This window comes from Odocoileus virginianus, chromosome 20, assembly GCF_023699985.2.
Source record: "Odocoileus virginianus isolate 20LAN1187 ecotype Illinois chromosome 20, Ovbor_1.2, whole genome shotgun sequence".
NCBI lineage: Eukaryota > Metazoa > Chordata > Mammalia > Artiodactyla > Cervidae > Odocoileus > Odocoileus virginianus.
This window is the reverse complement of record NC_069693.1, coordinates 51,431,461-51,449,758: the sequence shown is the minus strand read 5'-3', so window position 1 is coordinate 51,449,758 and position 18,298 is coordinate 51,431,461. Positions and strand designations below refer to the sequence as shown.

The 18,298-nt window shown below is 49.5% G+C and overlaps 1 protein-coding gene and 1 pseudogene across 1 annotated transcript in view; one reads left to right on the top strand and one right to left on the bottom strand.

Annotated features, from left to right (window-relative positions):
- Positions 1-18,298, top strand: part of PLCG2 (phospholipase C gamma 2) — a 152,803-nt gene that overhangs the window by 82,226 nt on the left and 52,279 nt on the right. The window contains exons 8-14 of the mRNA XM_070451481.1: positions 1,308-1,351; positions 2,953-3,025; positions 12,991-13,092; positions 13,915-14,033; positions 16,015-16,100; positions 17,156-17,276; positions 17,783-17,951. Coding sequence (XP_070307582.1) covers positions 1,308-1,351; positions 2,953-3,025; positions 12,991-13,092; positions 13,915-14,033; positions 16,015-16,100; positions 17,156-17,276; positions 17,783-17,951 — 714 coding nt within the window. The remainder of the gene's footprint in view (positions 1-1,307; positions 1,352-2,952; positions 3,026-12,990; positions 13,093-13,914; positions 14,034-16,014; positions 16,101-17,155; positions 17,277-17,782; positions 17,952-18,298) is intronic.
- Positions 5,824-9,750, bottom strand: LOC110150972 (nucleolar protein 8 pseudogene; annotated as a pseudogene).

Sequence of the window (18,298 nt, the reverse complement as noted above, 5' to 3'; positions counted from 1 at the left end):
GTTGGGGACTGCTGCTGTAAATGACATGTACGTGAAAGGAAGTCCTTCTAAGTCTTTCTAAAAGAGTGACTCCTATCCTTTTTTGGTGACCTACTTCTTTGAGATACTGATTAAAGCTACAGACCATCTTTCCAGGAAAAGGAAAAAAAAAAAAGTACATGCGCAGACTTCTGCAGACCGCCTGAGGCTTCCCAGGGGCCAGTGGCTACCTTTTCTAGAACATTGATTTTCCACATGTCATCCTGGAACGCAGGCTGTTTGGCAAGAGAACTGGGGCATTGAGGGCAGGAGTCGTTTTGGATTGTTAGCATTTATAACCTTCCAGGAGCTGCATTTCTGTCTGTGTTCTGAATTACCCCAATGTTGATCCAGTCAGTCTCACTAGAGACTGTTCCAGTCATACTACCTAACTGGAAATGGATGCAGTGTGGGTGTGCATGCCTGTATGTGGTATATGGGTGTGTGTGCATCCCTGCACACGTGTGTGTGAAATGCCTGCTAGGGAGCTTGTGTGGTGGCGGCTGGGGACGGGTGTGTCCCCGGTCCTCCTTGTGGAGGAGCTCACCGCCCTTCATCAATAGCTGGAATACGAGCAGGCCCTGAAGCCTTGGACTAGAGCTCCCGATATTTTTTTTTCTCTTGAATTCAAGGATGAGAAATGAGCCCATTGAAATATTAAGGATTTGAAATGTAGCTTCGTGAGGGTGCAGAAAGGGGTGTGTATTTTCTGCTGGGCATGCCAGGCAGGACAGTGGTTTAGAGAGCACTTTGGTGAATCTTTGAAAGGTAATGTGCACACCTGGTGTCCAGGTGCTTTCCCACCCAGGAATCCACCCCACGGAAATGCTGGCACAAGTGGGCGAAGATAGATATGTGGGAACATTCAGTGTGATACTAGATGTATTAGCAGAAAATTGAAGGACAGACATGGAATACAGTGTGGGTTTTCAAAGTAGTGAGGCAGAGCAATTTGAAGTTGCTAAATAATGTCCAAAGTGTGAAACAACAGCGAAAATGTTGGAAGACATAGATGTAATATAAGATGATAAGATATAATTTATTGAATATCTATAAAATGAACTCAAGATGGAGAACTACCAAATTATTATGAGTGATTGCTCCTCAGGAATCAGGCTGTGAAAGAAGTGAGGAAGACTTCCACCTTTTGTGTCAAGATGTAAATATTTGAATATTTACAAGTAACATAAATGACCATGCTAATTTTTTAACAAAAACTCTGTTTATTTTCATTGTCTCGACATGTCTAATTTTCTTGTTTTGTGTGTGTGTTCTATTTTCTGTTTCAGATCCTTGACGAATTCAAAAAGGATTCTTCTGTGTTCCTCTTGGGGTGAGGCACCCTGCTGGGTTGTAGTTCTGGGCGGCTGTGCCAGGCAGTGGCGCCCTTGTGGGTCTTCCCAGCCCGGCCGCCTGACCTCCAGGAGGTCACCTCTCTGGCAGGCACTGGTCTCCACACAGATGGGGTCCCCTTGTTGGGGAACTGACTGTCCTGACACTCAGTTCAGTTTAGTTGCTCAATCGCGTCTGACTCTTTGTGACCCCACGGACTGCAGCACGCCAGGCTTCCGTGTCCATCACCAATTCCCGGAGCTTGCTCAAGCTGATGTCCATTGAGTCATGGACTCTAATCAATCCAGTGCCACGAATAAATGTGCACAGCAGCAGGACTTGTGGAGTGTTGGGAGGATGGCCCAGAAGGTTCTGTAGAGAAGCCTGCTTGCTTCAGGACGTCCTGGTTAAGCAGGTTGAACTGAATTAAAATGAGTCGAAGCACATAAAGTGCTTTATGTGGTGCATGTCAAGGCTCATAAATAGTGGTGATGATATGATGGCTAAAACAAGGTGCTGCAGGACCTGTGAGGCCCTTCACTGAACTTACTGATTCCCTAAGTGGGAGATCTGTAGTGTGCTGTGTCTCCCAAGCCTCTCTACCTGGGAGAAAGGTTTACTGTGGAGTTAACAGCACCTAGAATGTGATTTGTGGTCTGCTGACCTGGGCCTGCTTTTAGGAACCAGCCCTCATTGATGAAGATGCCCTGGCAGCTGTTCCTCTGTTGAGTTCTAAACCAGAAACCTGAAAACTCCAAAGTATTCATTCATCTCAATGAATCTGATTTGTTTGCAGTGTTTTACTGAAAAGATTAGTGTTGGACCGTGAGGCTGTTAAGAAAGAAGGCTAGAAATACACTCAGAGACAGTAGACTCTGGACCCTGAGTATTTAGTAAAGGGATAAAACTTAAAGCGTGTTTTATCTCCTGTATTTAAAAAAAAAAACACCCTCCCACCCCCACTGCAGACGCTCAGGGAGAAGTGTGCGTTGCCCTGGAGAGCCCCGTTTCACGGGACGTAGCTTGTGTAGCGCTCCTGGCCGCTTGTGCTGGCCCAGTGAGGTTCTCTGTCCAGCCGAGCATCCTCTCCAGGAGGCCAGGCTGAAGGAGTCCTGTCTCAGGTGGAAGGTTCTCCCAGCAGAGGCCCTCCGCTGGCTTCCTGGCCCTGGTCTCACATATTCCAGCGGGTTCTCCCCACCCGCCCAGATTCGGGGCTTCATCCAGGCCCCTCTCCTGCCTCAGAGCAGACTCTGGGGTCACTTCTCCAGCGTCGCCACCCCCTAAATGTGCTCCACGGCCAGCCCCACCCTGGCCTCCGCTGTCCTGCCTGCCCTGCCTGCCCCTGCGGGACCGGCTGGGAGCAGCTGGGTGTGGGTTCCAGGGCCTGATTCTCCCGGGTTCTGGTGTCAGCTCCCCTCTTTGCATCCTCCTGGGTCAGGGCTGTCATCTGAGTGACCTTTGTCTTCCCGTCGGCCAGCCCACACCTGACCCCGTGGGGCAGCAGTGGGGGGCTCGGCTGGGCACCCGGGGGTCTGTGGGCTGGGACCGCCTCCCAACTGCTGACCGCCCCCGTCTAAACACCATCTCTTTCCCCGAGGGCAGCAACACCGACCGGCCGGACGCCTCTGCTGTCCACCTGCACGACTTCCAGCGTTTTCTCTTGCATGAACAGCAGGTGAGGGGAGAGCAGGGTGGGGGGTGCTGTGCCCTCAGTTTGTCACCTTGTCGGCACCTGCCGTCAGGAAGCAGGAATCGTCTCCCTGCCCAGTGGCGCCTGGGGGCTGAGGCTCTGGAATGAGGCTGGCCTCGCAGCAGCCCCTTCCCTGGGTGCAGATGGAGGAGGGGGCGATGGGGACCCTCACCTGCTGGCCTCTGCTCCCCCGCCTCCGGCTCGTCTCGGGGGGCCCTTCCCCGGGAAGCCATCCCTGGCTCTGGGAGGATGGGACTCAGGTGGACGAGCCTGCGGGTCCTCCGAGGGATAAGGCAGCACGCCGTCCTTAGGTGACCCGTGCGTGTCTCTCAGGGTGCTTGCGGGTGGGCCCCGCGCTGGTGGCTGAGTCGGCGTTCGTGCCGGGCGGTGGTTTTTTATGGGGCCATCCGGGCAGGGGATGCAGACTCAGGTCAGGCCTGTTGGCGTCTAGTGGGGGGCCCAGGGCTGCTGCGAGGCGACTGCACCCCACCTTCGCCCCACTCCCGCAGCAAGGAACTCCCCAGCCCCGCGTGTCAGGAGTGCCTCGGAGAAGCCGAGCTAGACTGAGAGAAACCTGGCACCCTGTCATGAGCCGTGTGACCTTGGGCAGGTGGTTCGACCTGTCTGTGCCCCGCTTTCCTCCTCTTTGAATGGGGCTGAGAGCCTTGCCTCTCAGAACTGTGGGGTTCGCAGAAGATGGTGCTGATCTTTGCGTGCATGTGTGGGTGTGTGTGTACATACATAGTCACACTGTCTGTTCAAAAATGTTATTTCTCCCACTGGAGTTTCACGTACTTTTATTCTCTTTAGTTGCTTTTAAAGATTTTAAAAGCCTTTATTGAATTTTTACAATACTGCGACTGTTTTGGATTTTGTTATGTTTTGGCCCTGAGGCACGTGGGATCTTAACTCCTTGATGAGGGATCGAACCCTCACCTGTGCGTTGGAAGGTAAAGTCTTAACCACTGGACTGTGAAGGACGTCCTTTATTTTTGTGTTAATAGACTTTTTAAGAGCAGCTTTAGATTCATGATGATATCCAGCTCATTTACTTTAAAAAGTACTTTGTATGTACAGCATCTCAAACAAACACAAAAGTAGACAGGCTGGTATCATAAACTACTGTGGACCCATCACTCAGATTACAGAATTATGAATGTTTTGCTACTTTCATTTCATCCCTCTTCCATCCCCACATCCACGTGTCTCCCTTCCCTTCCCTCCTCCTTCATTTCTTTGTTGGCAAATTCTAATGGAAACCCCAGACTCTGTATCATTCCATTTGTAAATACTCCAATATGTCTCTCTCGTGAAATGGAGTTGTTTTTTTTTTTTTTTAACAAAACAGGACAATAGCACTCCTGTTAATACCTTTTGCAACCAGCGCTAACTTCTTAGTGTCAGCACCCATCCCGTGTTCAGATGCCATTGGTTGTAGGGAGACTGATGAACAGAGACACACACTTGGATGAGGCCGGCCGCAGGAAGGTCCAGGTGGAGCCGGTAGCTGCGGTGGTTCATGATGAATGGTGATCAGGATGCTGGGGTGCATGGGAGTGACCAAGGGAAGTCTTACTTGCCCACCTGGGACTATGACCCAGGGCAGGTGAAATGAGGGGGATAGATGAAGTCTCTTGGACCCAATTACATGTAAGGTGCTGAACTGCCTGGAGGTCGAAGCAGAGAGAGAGGCACCCATGCTGTCTGCTTTTTCTCCATGCTCTTGCTTGCACTGAATTACTCAGTTTTGTAGGGAGGTGTTGGAGTTAAATGGTTAAACCCCTGGGGACAACTTACCATGTATCCTGGATCTACCGCCTCGTGCAGGGCAGTGATATTCCCAGGAGAGTCCATTCCTGGATCCACCGCCTCGTGCAGGGCAGTGATGTTCCCGGGAGAGTCCATTCCTGGATCCACCACCTCGTGCAGGGCAGTGATATTCCCGGGAGAGTCCGCTTGCCCCACACTAGCCCCGTCACTGGGCCGCCCTCAGAGGTCGGGGTCACGGGCCGGCTGCAGAGTGCAGGGAGTTCGGATCCCACATCCGGGGGCCAGGATGCGGGCAGACTGCGTGCCTCCATGTGAGTGTGCGTGGCGGGAGCAAGGGGTGAGGCCAGGGGTGGGGCCTGGGGCCGTCAGTCTCGTGGACCCTAAATGTCTCTGTGGGTCACTGAGCCAGTGACCCGGGGCCTGGAGGCTCATGTGAAATAATCACTGCCACACTTGGTGTGTGAGTTAGTGCAAATTTCTCAGAAAATACTTTGGGAAAAATGCAGTTAATATGAAAACTTTGAAAACAGCTTTCTGCACTTTAATAATTGCTCTCCTAGGAACTTATCCTAAAGAAATGACAGCAGCATTTTTTTTTTTGGAGGTAGGGTGTACTTAATACAATCAAATATTTCAAGTATAATTTACGTGAAACATAACTTGGAAAATACACGTGCTCTGATGCATATATTTTAAAAAGCTTTATGTAAACCTCATGTCAGGAAATGCCCATTAGTTATTGAAGATGGAGGGCAAGGAGATTATATACAAAAGTATTTTGAGGGACTATCTTATGCTTCATTAAAACAAAGGTTTAGGTTGTTTGAAGTAATTAGGTAAGAACAGATAGGAAAGCTACAGAAAAAGAAAGCAATCAGAATGATATCTACCAGATAAGATTTTTAATATTCCTTCACTCTGAATTCTTTGCCAGCTAAAATATTTTCTAGATCACTCCAATTTCCACGGTGAGACTTGTTTACATTTGGTATCAAAACTAATGATGACATTTATTATTTTGGTTTCACTCTCCTTTTGGTGTCTTTATGTTTCTTTGGACAGTCCATACTTAAGTTGTTTGTTCTGATTTCCCAAGAATTCCTGCTAATATTACTTCCCACTCCTCTCCAGAATAAGTCTGAGCCATGAAGTCTGTCATTCTTAGAGATGAAGGAAAATCTAATAGTCTCTTTCTCAGGTAATGATACTTCTTCAGGGCTGTGCTTTTTGTCATCTCCTTCTTCAGTAACGTCTTCCTCTTCTGAACTGCTGTCTTGGAAACCAGGGTCTCCCTGCCAGGCAATCTTCACAGGTTTTACTGCTTCAACTCTATAGGTCTCTTCCTTTTCATCTTTGGCATCAGACTCAAAAAGGGAAAATGTGAATCTGCTGGTTTGTTCATCCCAAATCATCAGAGCTGTAGGGTCCTGGACTATCTCAGCTTTCTCTCCATCAGAGTCCAAATTCCAAGATGTGTCATCTTCCTTTTCACTGGTATCTTTTACAGTCTGGAATATTTGTTTTAAATCTGTAGCAATGTTATAATCCTATCACTTCATGACAAATAGATGGGGAAAAAATGGAAACAGTGACAGACATTATTTTTGGGGTTCCAAAATCACTGCAGATGGTGACTGCAGCCATGAAATTAAAAGACGCTTGCTCCTTGGAAGAAAAGCTATGACCAACCTAGACAACATATTACAAAGTAGAGACACTACTTTACCAACAAAGGTCCATCTAGTCAAAGCTGTGGTTTTTCCAGTGGTCATATATGGATGTGAGAGTTGGACTATAAAGAAAGCTGAGTGCCGGAGAATTGATGTTTTTTTTTTCCCCCATTTATTTTTATTAGTTGGAGGCTAATTACTTTACAATATTGTAGTGGTTTTTGCCATACATTGACATGAATCAGCCATGGATTTTGAACTCTAGTGTTGGAGAAGACTCATGAGAGTCCCTTGGACTGCAAAAAGATCCAACCAGTCAATCCTAAAGGAAATCAGTCCTGAATATTCACTGGAAGGACTGATGCTGAAGCTGAAACTCTGATACTTTGGCCACCTGAGGTGAAGAGCCGACTAATTTGAAAAGACCCTGATGCTGGGAAAGATTGAAGGTGGGAGGAGAAGGGGACGACAGAGGATGAGATGGTTGGATGGCATCACCGACGCGACGGACATGACTTTGAGCAAGCTCCGGGAGTTGGGATGGACAGGGAGGCCTGGCGTGCTGCGGTTCGTGGGGTCGCAGAGAGTCAGACACGACGGAGACTGAGCTGAACTGAACTGAATGTTATAACACATTTCTTTAGACACCTCAGGTAGTTTCTCAGCTTCCTCCCTTTTCTTCTTTTGTTTTGCTTTACTTTCTTTGAGTTTATCATCTTGCTTTCTTTCATAAGTGGCATGGTCATGCCTCATTGAATCATAATGCCTGATGTCCTTAAATTTCTTTGCAGCTACTGATCCTTTGCTTGTAGAATTGCTTAAGCTGATCTGCAAAATGCTCTGCACAACATTCAGGGCTTTCAAAAAAGCTTTTCTGCAGCAAGCTCTTCCTCCTCAGCAGTTTTCTTTTCATTTATTTCTTCCTGTTCCTCTTCACTATCACTTTCTAGAAATCGGGAGTCAGTGCCAAAGTGAGACTGCAAATTCATGAGCTTCTGTCCAGCTCTGCCATCAAGCTGAGGTTTAATTCTGAACCTGTTACTGTCATCTTCAGAACAAGATTCCTCATCTTCACTGCTGTCGAAGAGCTTCCCAGAGGCTCTGCCCATGGACTCTTACCAGTTCCTCTCCTGGATGGCTTCGCTTCTGAGTGGATGTCTCCTCTGTTTCACTTTCACTATTGGAACCAAAGATGATGTGCGTCGGCCTGTCCTCTGCACGACCGTCCAAATTTGCCAGAGCACTGTGAACCAACTTCTTTTGGACTTCTTTTGCTTTCTGCCTTGCCTCTAAGGCTGCCAAACGTTTCTGATTATCTTCAGCATGCTTATCCTTAGCACTAACAGCTGACGAACTGTTAACAGAAAGTGGGAAGTCAGTGTTGCTTCCCTGGGAGTCTCTCCTTGAGAAAACCTCTGGTGGTTTCTCAGGGACCTTGGAGATGCACAGATGTGGCCTCCGATCAGAGTCCTCTCCTGAGTTTCTAGTCTTGTTGCTGCGAGTCTTAGCACCACCACTTAAAGATTTCTCATCTTTCAGTGGCAGCAGACTAGAAATAGGATTCCTGTCGGTCTTTTCTGAACTGTTAGGGGACACCTACTTTGTGACCTTGGCTCTCAAAAGACCATCTCTTTTGAGGCTGAATTTGGTTTGAGTCATTTGACTCCTTTGCATGTTGGAAAGCAGTCTGTTCACTTGATGGGCCATTAGCACACAGGGACCATTTTTCCATGGACATGTTCTTGGGTCCCTCAAGTTTCAAGGAAATTTGATCTTTATTAATATTGTTAGAGGCGACACTCTCTTGCAAGGAATTTTTCATTGATTCCTTTCCGTGGAGACAGCCCACTCCTTTGAAAGCCTGAAATTTTGACTTTAAGGTATTTTCCTTTGGTTTCTGTTTTCCACGTGGGTTCTCTTTTCCTTCTAAAAGAGAAGCCACAATCTCCTTGGGACGACTATGCTGCTGGCCTCTGTGGAGGTCACCTGGAGTCCTTTGGCTCTTGGAGGCCCTGTCACGCTTGGCCGTGGTTTTCTGGCCATTGCTCTCAGTCTTTTCTTTTGGAGCCTCCTGGTTACTGCCAGCCAACTGTTCCAAATCAGCCAAAGTCAGATCCACACGGAGACAGTTTTCCATCAAGGTGTTATACTCCTTATCTCCTTCAGACTCAGTTGATTCTGATATGGAATCAGCATCTTTACTGGACTCAATCAGAGATTTACAACCAAGAGCCTTAATTCTATGACTGAGGGCTATTTCTGTTTTTTCTTTTTTGTACTTTAATGCAGCCATCAGAAAGAGCATACTTTTTTAATGTTTTTCAAATAAATTTTCTTGTACATAGACTTTTCTATCTGTGAAAAATCTACACTGTTTTTGATCTTACCAGAACTTTTTTTCATTGCAGTGATTTCATCTGTATCTCCTGAAGCAGAATCACAACCACTTTCCATAACATTATTTTCACTGTCGAGACAAGAGACATTGTTTTTGAGGCCTAAACCTGTTGAAGTATGAAATCTGTGAAAATCAGGTTTAAAAACATCCCTTACGACTTCAAAGGGATCATTTTCAATTTCATTTGAGGACCATGTCGTTTTCTCTAAGTTTTCCTCTCTTGCAATCATTAGTCTTAATTCATCTTCAGAATCAGTATCATCATTGGATATGCTATTTCTATTTTTGGTAGTTTCTAAACCAGAAGTCTGAAAAAAATACATTTTAAAATTTCTGACCATCATCATCATCAGTTGTAGAGGGTGATTTAGGAGTAATGGAATTATGGGGTGTTTCTTGTGCAACCTGTTGTTTTAAATGTGGACTCTGTTACGCTACGAGGTTTTGATCTGATGATTAGAGATGCAGCGGAACCCTCATTCTTCTGCACTTTTATTGTCTTCTTGGCAGGGCTGTGAAAGTCAGAGAATTCTCCTCGCCGTTTCTTACTCATAGCTTCATTCCCTCCTTCCAGTTCCCAAGTGAGGTTGGATATGGGGACAGCATTTGTGAAATCCTCCCCTATCTTCTTTAAGTTGTGGCAGTATTTTGAAGGATCATACTTCAGGATTTTACGTCTATGTTCATTCCTTAGATGAAGGACAAGGGAGACTCTTCCAGATTTACTCCCAACCCAGGTTTTGTGCCCTGGTACTTCTGTTCCTGGCAGTTTTCACATGGAAATCCACCATCTCCATCTTTTCTAACAAGCTGGTGTGATGGCGGTGTTTTAATAGATGTGAGAATTTCAGAGAGCCCGTCTGAATTTCCATCTGGGGACTGGTCAGGTGGGCTGCAGTCCAGTCCTGGGAGGGAGGTGACATGAACTGACCCGAATCTGTATCTGGGATTCACTGTTGGGTCAGCTTATTTAATGACCTGAAGCCTCAGCTATCTTATTTATTTAACCAGAGGATAATGTTATACGTAGCTCCTGGGCTTGTGTGAGTTCAAAATGAGCCACACATGACAAGGTTGAGGGCAGAGCCTGGCATGCCGCCCTGCCCAGCGCGGACCACCTCACCGCAGTTAATTCTCTCCTCATATTCTCATCATTGCCGTTATTGCAGTTGCCAGCACAATACCCCGCACCACAGAGACACTTTTTTTTTTTTTCAGCCATGTGGCATGTGGATCTTAGTACTCTGACTGGGGAACAAGCCTGTGCCCCCTGCATTGATATGGTGGAGTTTTAACCACTGGACCACCAGGGAAGTCCCACCAAGTGGAAACATTTACTGACCCCCTGGGATATTCATATTTTAAACTCCTTTAGGCAGAAGATTTCTTATTCACAGCCATTTCAGTTCCAGGTTATGTCGGCTTGGTACCCATGATTTTTTATGCAGAAACTCTACAGGAGAGGGAAGTAGGAAGCTTCTGGCCTTTGTAGGGCATCTAGGCCTGGCGAGGTGTTTGCATTAAGTATCCTCCAATTTGAGTCTCCTGCTCTGGTATTCAAAGATTGTGACACCCTGTACACAAATGAACCAGCTGCTCCCCTGGCTCCTGGCTGTTGGGTGACCTTCAGCCAAGTCAATTTGCAAGAATCAACAGTGAGGCTCGTTGTTGATTTACACCTGCCTCATTTGTGTCTGCCCGTATGCGCTGCCTTCTTTCAAACTTCCTGTTCTGACCTTCCCACCCAACCACACGTAGCTGGTAGCACATCTGGTTTTATTTTTCTTACAGATAGAGGTTTTAGAATATTAGGAATCCAGAAAACATGAGCCAAAATTGAATGCCTGGGTCATATTTTATCCTTTTGTCTAGGAATATTTGGGGATTTAGGGTTTGAAGAGACAACAGTGAAGTTCTTTCCGCTATATGTTCTTTTTTCTAAAGGGCTTCCGAATTTCTGAGACTGGGCAGAAGCTGTTTTTGAACTGGGCATGTATCTTTCAGACCTTATTGGTGTCTGAGTAGCAATACTTTGGCGATCTTGACCAATTCTGTGTCGGTTTTCCAAAGTTTGGTTATTTGGAAGCCTGGCTCTCCGAATTACTAGCTGTGTGAAGTTTTGATCGTGTGATGTTCTGAGCTTCTGTGTCCTCATCTCTAAAATGACAGTGACAGTATGTGACTTGCAGAATTGCCTGGATGGAACGAGGTGTCACAGGACGATGACAACCGACCATTCATGTCGCTGTGATTTGAGCGCCTTCTGTGTACCAGGTGCTGCTTTAAGCACAGAACTTTTTTTTTTTCATTTATTTTTATTAGTTGGAGGCTAATTACTTTACAGTATTGTAGTGGTTTTTGTCATACATTGACATGAATCAGCCATGGATTTACACGTATTCCCCATCCCGAACCCCCCTCCCACCTCCTTCTCTACCCAATCCCTTTGGGTCTTCCCAGTGCACCAGGCCCGAGCACTTGTTTCATGCATCCAACCTGGGCTGGTGATCTGTTTCACCCTAGATAATATACATGTTTCGATGCTGTTCTCTTGAAACATCCCACCCTCGCCTTCTCCCACGGAGTCCAAAAGTCTGTTCTGTACACCCGTGTTTCTCTTTCTGTTTTGCATATAGGGTTATCATTACCATCTTTCTAAATTCCATATATATGTGTTAGTATACTATATTGGTCTTTATCTTTCTGGCTTACTTCACTCTGTATAATGGGCTCCAGTTTCATCCATCTCATTAGAACTGATTCAAATGAATTCTTTTTAACGGCTGAGTAGTATTCCATAGTGTATATGTACCACGGCTTCCTTATCCATTCGTCTGCTGATGGGCATCTAGGTTGCTTCCATGTCCTGGCTATTATAAACAGTGCTGCGATGAACATTGGGGTGCACGTGTCTCTTTCAGATCTGGTTTCCTTGGTGTGTATGCCCAGAAGTGGGATTGCTGGGTCATATGGCAGTTCTATTTCCAGCTTTTTAAGAAATCTCCACACTGTTTTCCATAGCAGCTGTACTAGTTTGCATTCCCACCAACAGTGTAAGAGGGTTCCCTTTTCTCCACACCCTCTCCAGCATTTATTGCTTGTAGACTTTCGGATAGTAGCCATCCTGACTGGCGTGTAATGGTACCTCATTGTGGTTTTGATTTGCATTTCTCTGATAATGAGTGATGTTGAGCATCTTTTCATGTGTTTGTTAGTCATCTGTATGTCTTCCTTGGAGAAATGTCTGCTTAGTTCTTTGGCCCATTTTTTGATTGGGTCATTTATTTTTCTGGAATTGAGCTGCAGGAGTTGTTTTAAGCACAGAACTTTTATTTCATCCAGTCCTTCACAGCCTCTGTGCTTAGGTATCATTATTCCCAGGTAATGGACCAGGAGCTCAGAGAGGGTCTTTAACTTGCCCACCATCAGCCAGGGGAATAACCCTAGTTGTCTGACATAACTGTGCTCCCCTCCTCTTCAGGCTAGCAAGTGTGAAGAATTAGCTGAGAGCAGGAGTTGGCAGACTGTAGCCACAGACCGCATCTGGCCCACAGCTTGTTTTTTATAAATAAAGTTTTATCTATAAACACAACCATGGCCATTTGTGTGCCTGTTGTCTGTGGTTCTTTCTGCACTATTATGGAAGAATTGAGTGCTGTGGCCAAAAGCCTAAAATCTTTACTCTCTGGTCCGTTAGGGAAAATGTGTGCTGTGCGTAGGGTGAGGCCTTGATGGTATGCGTGTCCAGAATACATCCATGTTTCAGTGTTTGACTAAAACTGCTGCTAAGTCGCTTCAGTCGTGTCCGACTCTGTGCGACCCCATAGACGGCAGCCCACCAGGCTCCCCCGTCCTTGGGATTCTCCAGGCAAGAACACTGGAGTGGGTTGCCATTTCCTTCTCCAATGCAGGAAAGTGAAAGTGAAGTCGCTCAGTCGTGTCCGACTCTTAGCGACCCCATGGATTGCATGCAGTCTACCAGGCTCCTCTGTCCATGGGATTTTCCAGGCAAGAGTACTGGAGTGGGGTGCCATTGCCTTCTCCGTCTGGGAGATAAAGAATTTTGCAAAGTCCTCTTTCTGATGATTTCACGTTCTTTTTATCATTCTAAGGAGCTTTGGGCTCAGGATCTGAGCAAAGTCCGTGAGCGGATGACGAAGTTTATTGACGACACCATGAGGGAAACTGCTGAACCCTTCTTGTTTGTGGATGAGGTGAGTGAGCTCCCTGTCCTGTGGGCATGGCTTTTGGATTCACATTGCTGTCCTCCAAAGTGTATTTTCTAGGTCTCTTCCCTTGGAGGGCTTTGCTGCTAGATGTCCCTAGACTGCCTCTCTCAGTCAAGAGCTGTTTTTTCCCTTGGTCCTAAACCATCATAGTCTTTGATCTTTCTCCTCCTCCGTTTGATCACGTAGGTGAAATCTTTTCTTTTGCCGCTAGAGGGAGTTGCTGTCAGCGAGCCTTAAACCATTACAAGCACAGCACTAGAACTGCAGGGTTTGTGTGGCTTTTTGCAAGATGTGGAAATGGGTGCCCTTGGCCCCACGTGAGCCAGCAGGGGCTGAGGGGAACTGGGGAGCTCCCTTCGCCCCATGTAAGGTTGTTCCCAGGAAGCAGTGTCACTCAGTCTTCTGTTTTCTTTTTTAAGGGGTCAGGAACTGGTATATGGAGTTTCCTGCCTTTTAGATATCACGACACTGGCAGTGTTCTGTTTCTCATGTCGGATGGTGCATTCACAAATGTTCATGGTATCATTGTCCCTGAACCCTTATATATGGGCATCGTGTACTCTTGTAGTCTCAAATACTTGAAGAAACATATTGAAAAGGAAATTAACTGTATAGGTCAGCGAAGCGTGTGTTCATACAGCCTGTTGCAATCTGAGTTTTCTGCTTTGGAAACTTGGGTAGCTGAGGCCAGGGGGCCATCTGTTGCATCTTCACGTACCATCTCCCCGAGCTGACACAGGCCCGCAGGAACCAGTCGCCACCCATGCCTCGTGTGGTGACCCCTCCTTGTATTTGTGACTCTCCTAGTTCCTCACGTACCTGTTTTCCCGGGAGAACAGCATCTGGGACGAGAAGTATGATGTGGTGGACATGCAGGACATGAACAACCCCTTGTCTCATTACTGGATCTCCTCGTCTCACAACACGTGAGTCTCCCCGCCAGCCTGCAGCCCGTCAGGCAGGAGAAGGGTGGTACAGAGGGCACTCTGGTGCGCTGCTCCGGCAGAGCGTGTGGGCAGTGGGCAGAGTGCAGGCCCTCACTGCTCACACTGGGCTATATGGAAGCTTCTGGAGGGGAGGGGAGATGCATCTGTCTTTCCTAGTTGGTATTGCCATAGCAGTCCTTTTTCTGTGGCCCTAAGAAGCAAGTTGACAAAGCCAGTTTGCCCAGTTTGGGCATCTCATTCATAGTTGTTGTTGTTGAGTCCCTAAGTCATGTCTGACTCTTTGTGACCCCAAGGACTGCAACACGCTAGGCTCCCCTGTCCTTCACTATCTCCCTGACTTTGCTCAAACTCATGTCCATTGAGTCAGTGATGCCATCCAACCATCTCATCCAGTGTCGTCCCCTTCTCTTCCCTCCTTCAATCTTTCCCAGCCTCAGGGTCTTTTCCAGTGAGTCAGCTCTTCGTATTAGGTGGCCAAAGTATTGGAGCTTCACCTTCAGCATCACTTCTTCCAGTGAATATTCAGGGTTGATTTCCTTTAGGATGGACTGGTTTGTTTTCCTTGCAGTCCAAGGGACTCTCAAGAGTCTTCTCCAGCACCACCGTTTGAAAGCGTCAATTCTTTGGTGCTCAGCCTTCTTTATGGTCCAGCTTTCAGGAAAGCAGTTGAATTAGTTACTGAACTGACTTTTACTGAGAGGTCACCTTGCGCCAGGCCCCGGGCTTGCATTTCCACTGCAGGGGGCTTGGGTTCAGTCCCTGGTTGGGGAACTAAGATCCCGCATGCTGCGCAGTGGGGCCAAAAAATAGAAAAACATGGAGGGGGGGCAGGATCAGCCCCTGTCCTCTTGTGTTTGGATGGGGAAAGGGCCTCCCTTGAGTTTCAGCGATGAGCAGGAGTTGGTGAGGAAACAGGTAGCGAGGTGAGGAGGAGGGCTTCAGACACAGGAACAGCACATGCAAATGTCCGGAGGCAGGAGGAACAGAGAGGAGTCTAGTAAGACGAGAGCAGAGACCCTGGGAGGGCGAGTGGCAGGAGACGAGGCCAGCAGGTCAGCTTGAGTGGAGTCTGTGAAGGCAGTGGGAGCCCCCAGCGATGGCTTTTAGGATGGAGAACAGCACACTCGAGTGTCTATCTTTGGGAGCATGCCCTGATTGGAAAAAAAGGGCAGACAGGAAGGGAGAGATGGGTGTGCCTCTCAAGCTCTGATCCTCGGTCTGCTTTATAAGGTGCGAGGGTGGAGGCCTTTGGTCCTGGGCTGTTGACTGGCACTTTCCCGAGTGTTGTCCAGACAGGAGGTGGAGGGCAGGCCCTGAGGTTTGTCTCCAGGCCTTTTGGAAGACACCTTCCTATTCAGGGGCGAAGGGACTTCATAGTTCTCATCCCTACCTTTGGTTTGAGTACATGTCGGAGAATGGCGGATTCTGCCAAACCCAGAAGACGGCTGAGCAACACAGACTCTTAAAGGAGGGGAACGTGGGTGGTAAGGAGGAGAGTGATAAAAATTGGTCTTTCTGCATCAGCTTTGGTGGACGTAGTTCATGGGGTAGCAGTTCCATTTATCCTGTGCCGGGCCTGGGGCCCTGAGGTCAGAATGATGGCCCACCTCTGCCTTGTGTAGCCTCGGGGGCAGCTGTCAGGAGTTGTCCGTTTATCATTGTCCATCAGTCTTGCTCCTGACTCCCTTCGACCACGTTTTCCTTGAAAGAACGCACGTTCTCCACCCCACCCTTGGGTTTCCAGGATGGTTCCCCTTCACCTCCCACGGCCATAGCCTGAGTCTGAGTCTCCTGTCTCGGCCATGTGATTGCCTGTGTCTGGCCCAAATCCTAATGAGGGGTGGGGTGGGGGGAATCTTTCTAGACAGGAAGAACTCAGGGCATTGGGGGCTCAGGCTGAGACGTTCCCTGGGGCACCCCGAGGTGCAGGCCTGCCCCCACATGGCCCCTCCTCCCCCAGGTACCTCACGGGGGACCAGCTGCGGAGCGAGTCCTCCCCGGAGGCCTACATCCGCTGCCTGCGGATGGGCTGCCGCTGCATCGAGCGTGAGTACCCGCCCGCCGGATGCCTCGGGTGGGGGCCCGAGGGGTGGGGGTGGGGGTGGGCGGGGCAGCCTGGGGGCGGAGCCAGGTGCCCTCAGCAGCTGGGGCGGGCGAGGCGGCCCCCACCAAAGACGGGGTCCCCCACGACAAGCAGGGACGTTGGGCCTGGCCAGGTCGGAGCCACAGCGCCTTGGGCAGTGGTCTTTTTGTCCAGAAAGTGTCCAGATACAGCGGAGAGGCTGGGAGGCCCGTCGTAAAGATGGCCTTCCTGTCCTGCGGCCCCTCGGGGCTGTAGTTAGAGGCAGGAGGGCCCCCTGCGCGGTCAGCAGGGGTCCCTGAGCGCCTGTGCCCGGGTGCCCGCAGCTGCCCCACACAGGCGACTCCAGGCCCCCGGACGTGGCTGGGAGCGGGTGCTTCCTCCTGACGCCCCAGCCTGAGGCATGCCAGAGGCTCCTGGGCGTGCCAGGCTGGGAAAGGCACACGGCGCTGATGTAGGCTCCAGCTCAATCAGAAACATTCATCAGGTATCAGACCTTAATGGTAGTTCCTCCTCCAGAGTGCTGCCTCGTTTATGCCTTTTTCTCTCTTAGGGAAAAAGCAAATGTGAAAAAAATTTAGTTCGAAACTGTCAGCTCCTGTCTCCTCTGGGGGTTAAAAATATACAGGCTGTTCACCTTCTACGTAACCATGAATCTCTAAAAATAAATCTCTCACTGCTCTGTAAAGTTCCCTCTAGCAGAGAAAGTGAGCCAGGGTTTAGACAAGTCACATCAGAAGATAAAACGCACGATAAATCTCTGTTAAAAAAATTTGAACTAGTGTCTTTGGGACAGACGTGTGGCATTACAAAGGGACCTTTAATTAGTCCACCCAGTCTTCCTGTAATGACGCAGGTGACGCGTGTCCTCAGGCTGGTGGCCCCGGGCTGGCTGGGTCTGGCCCAGTGTCCAGGTGGTGGAGCCAGTGCTGGGGCGGGGGCCGGGGTACGGCCGTCACCCGGGCAGCGTGGCCGTGGAGGGGGATGGGCGGGAGCTCAGGGCGCCTGCTTCTGCCCACAGTGGACTGCTGGGACGGGCCTGACGGCAAGCCCATCATCTACCATGGCTGGACGAGGACCACAAAGATCAAGTTCGATGACGTCGTGCAGGCCATCAAAGACCACGCCTTTGTCACCTCCAGGTCGGCGGCTGGTCTCCTGGTGGTTCACCTTCAAGGGGAAGGCCGCTGGGGTTGGGTGGACAGACAGAGACATACTCCCCACCCCTCTGCACACCCCACACAGACACACACAGACACACACACACGACACCCCTTTCCCCCAACACACACACACACGTGCGTGCACACACACACACAGACAACACCCCTTTCCCCCAACACACACACACGTGCACACACACTGACACCCCTTCCTCCAGCACACACACACACACAGGCAACCCTTTCCCCCAACACACGTGCGTGCGCACACACACACTGACACCCCTTTCCCCCAACACACACCCCCATCTCACCCGCTGGGCTCCATCTTGACCAAAGGCGCCGCCGCCAAGCCTCGGCTGAGTGTTGGCACGCCTCCAGGCCGAGAGCGCAGGCCAGGCCCCGCTTGCAGAGCCCGGAGGAGGCTGGGGAGCTGCGGGCGGACCCGCCCGCCCCCCTGACCCCTGCCGCCCGCCCGCCCGCAGCTTCCCCGTGATCCTGTCCATCGAGGAGCACTGCTGTGTGGAGCAGCAGCGCCACATGGCCCGGGTGTTCAAGGAGGTGCTTGGAGACCTGCTGCTGACCAAGCCCACGGAGGCCAGTGCCGACCAGCTGCCGTCACCCAGCCAGCTGCGTGGGAAGATCATCATCAAGGTAGCGGCTCGGGGCGCCACGCGTGCGGGGGCCGGGGTCCCGGCTCGCCGTTCTCCCCGCTCACTCTGCTCCTGACCCGGGCAAGGTCGCGTAACCTCCCAGTGCCTCTGTCTGGGGGCCTCACGATAGAGCCCACACCGTCAGTGCGCCGCGAGTATAAACATGCGAAAGACTGTGTACAGAGCGCGCGGAACTACCCTGCCCCGCAGCAGTGCCCCGGACGCATTCACTCAGTGTCTCTCGTCCGTTTCTTGGCAGCTCTTCACCATGTTCCGCTATGTCAGGCCCTCGCGATGTGCTGGGGCTGTCCCAGTGAGACCCAGGCTCCGTTCTTGCCCTTGGGAGCT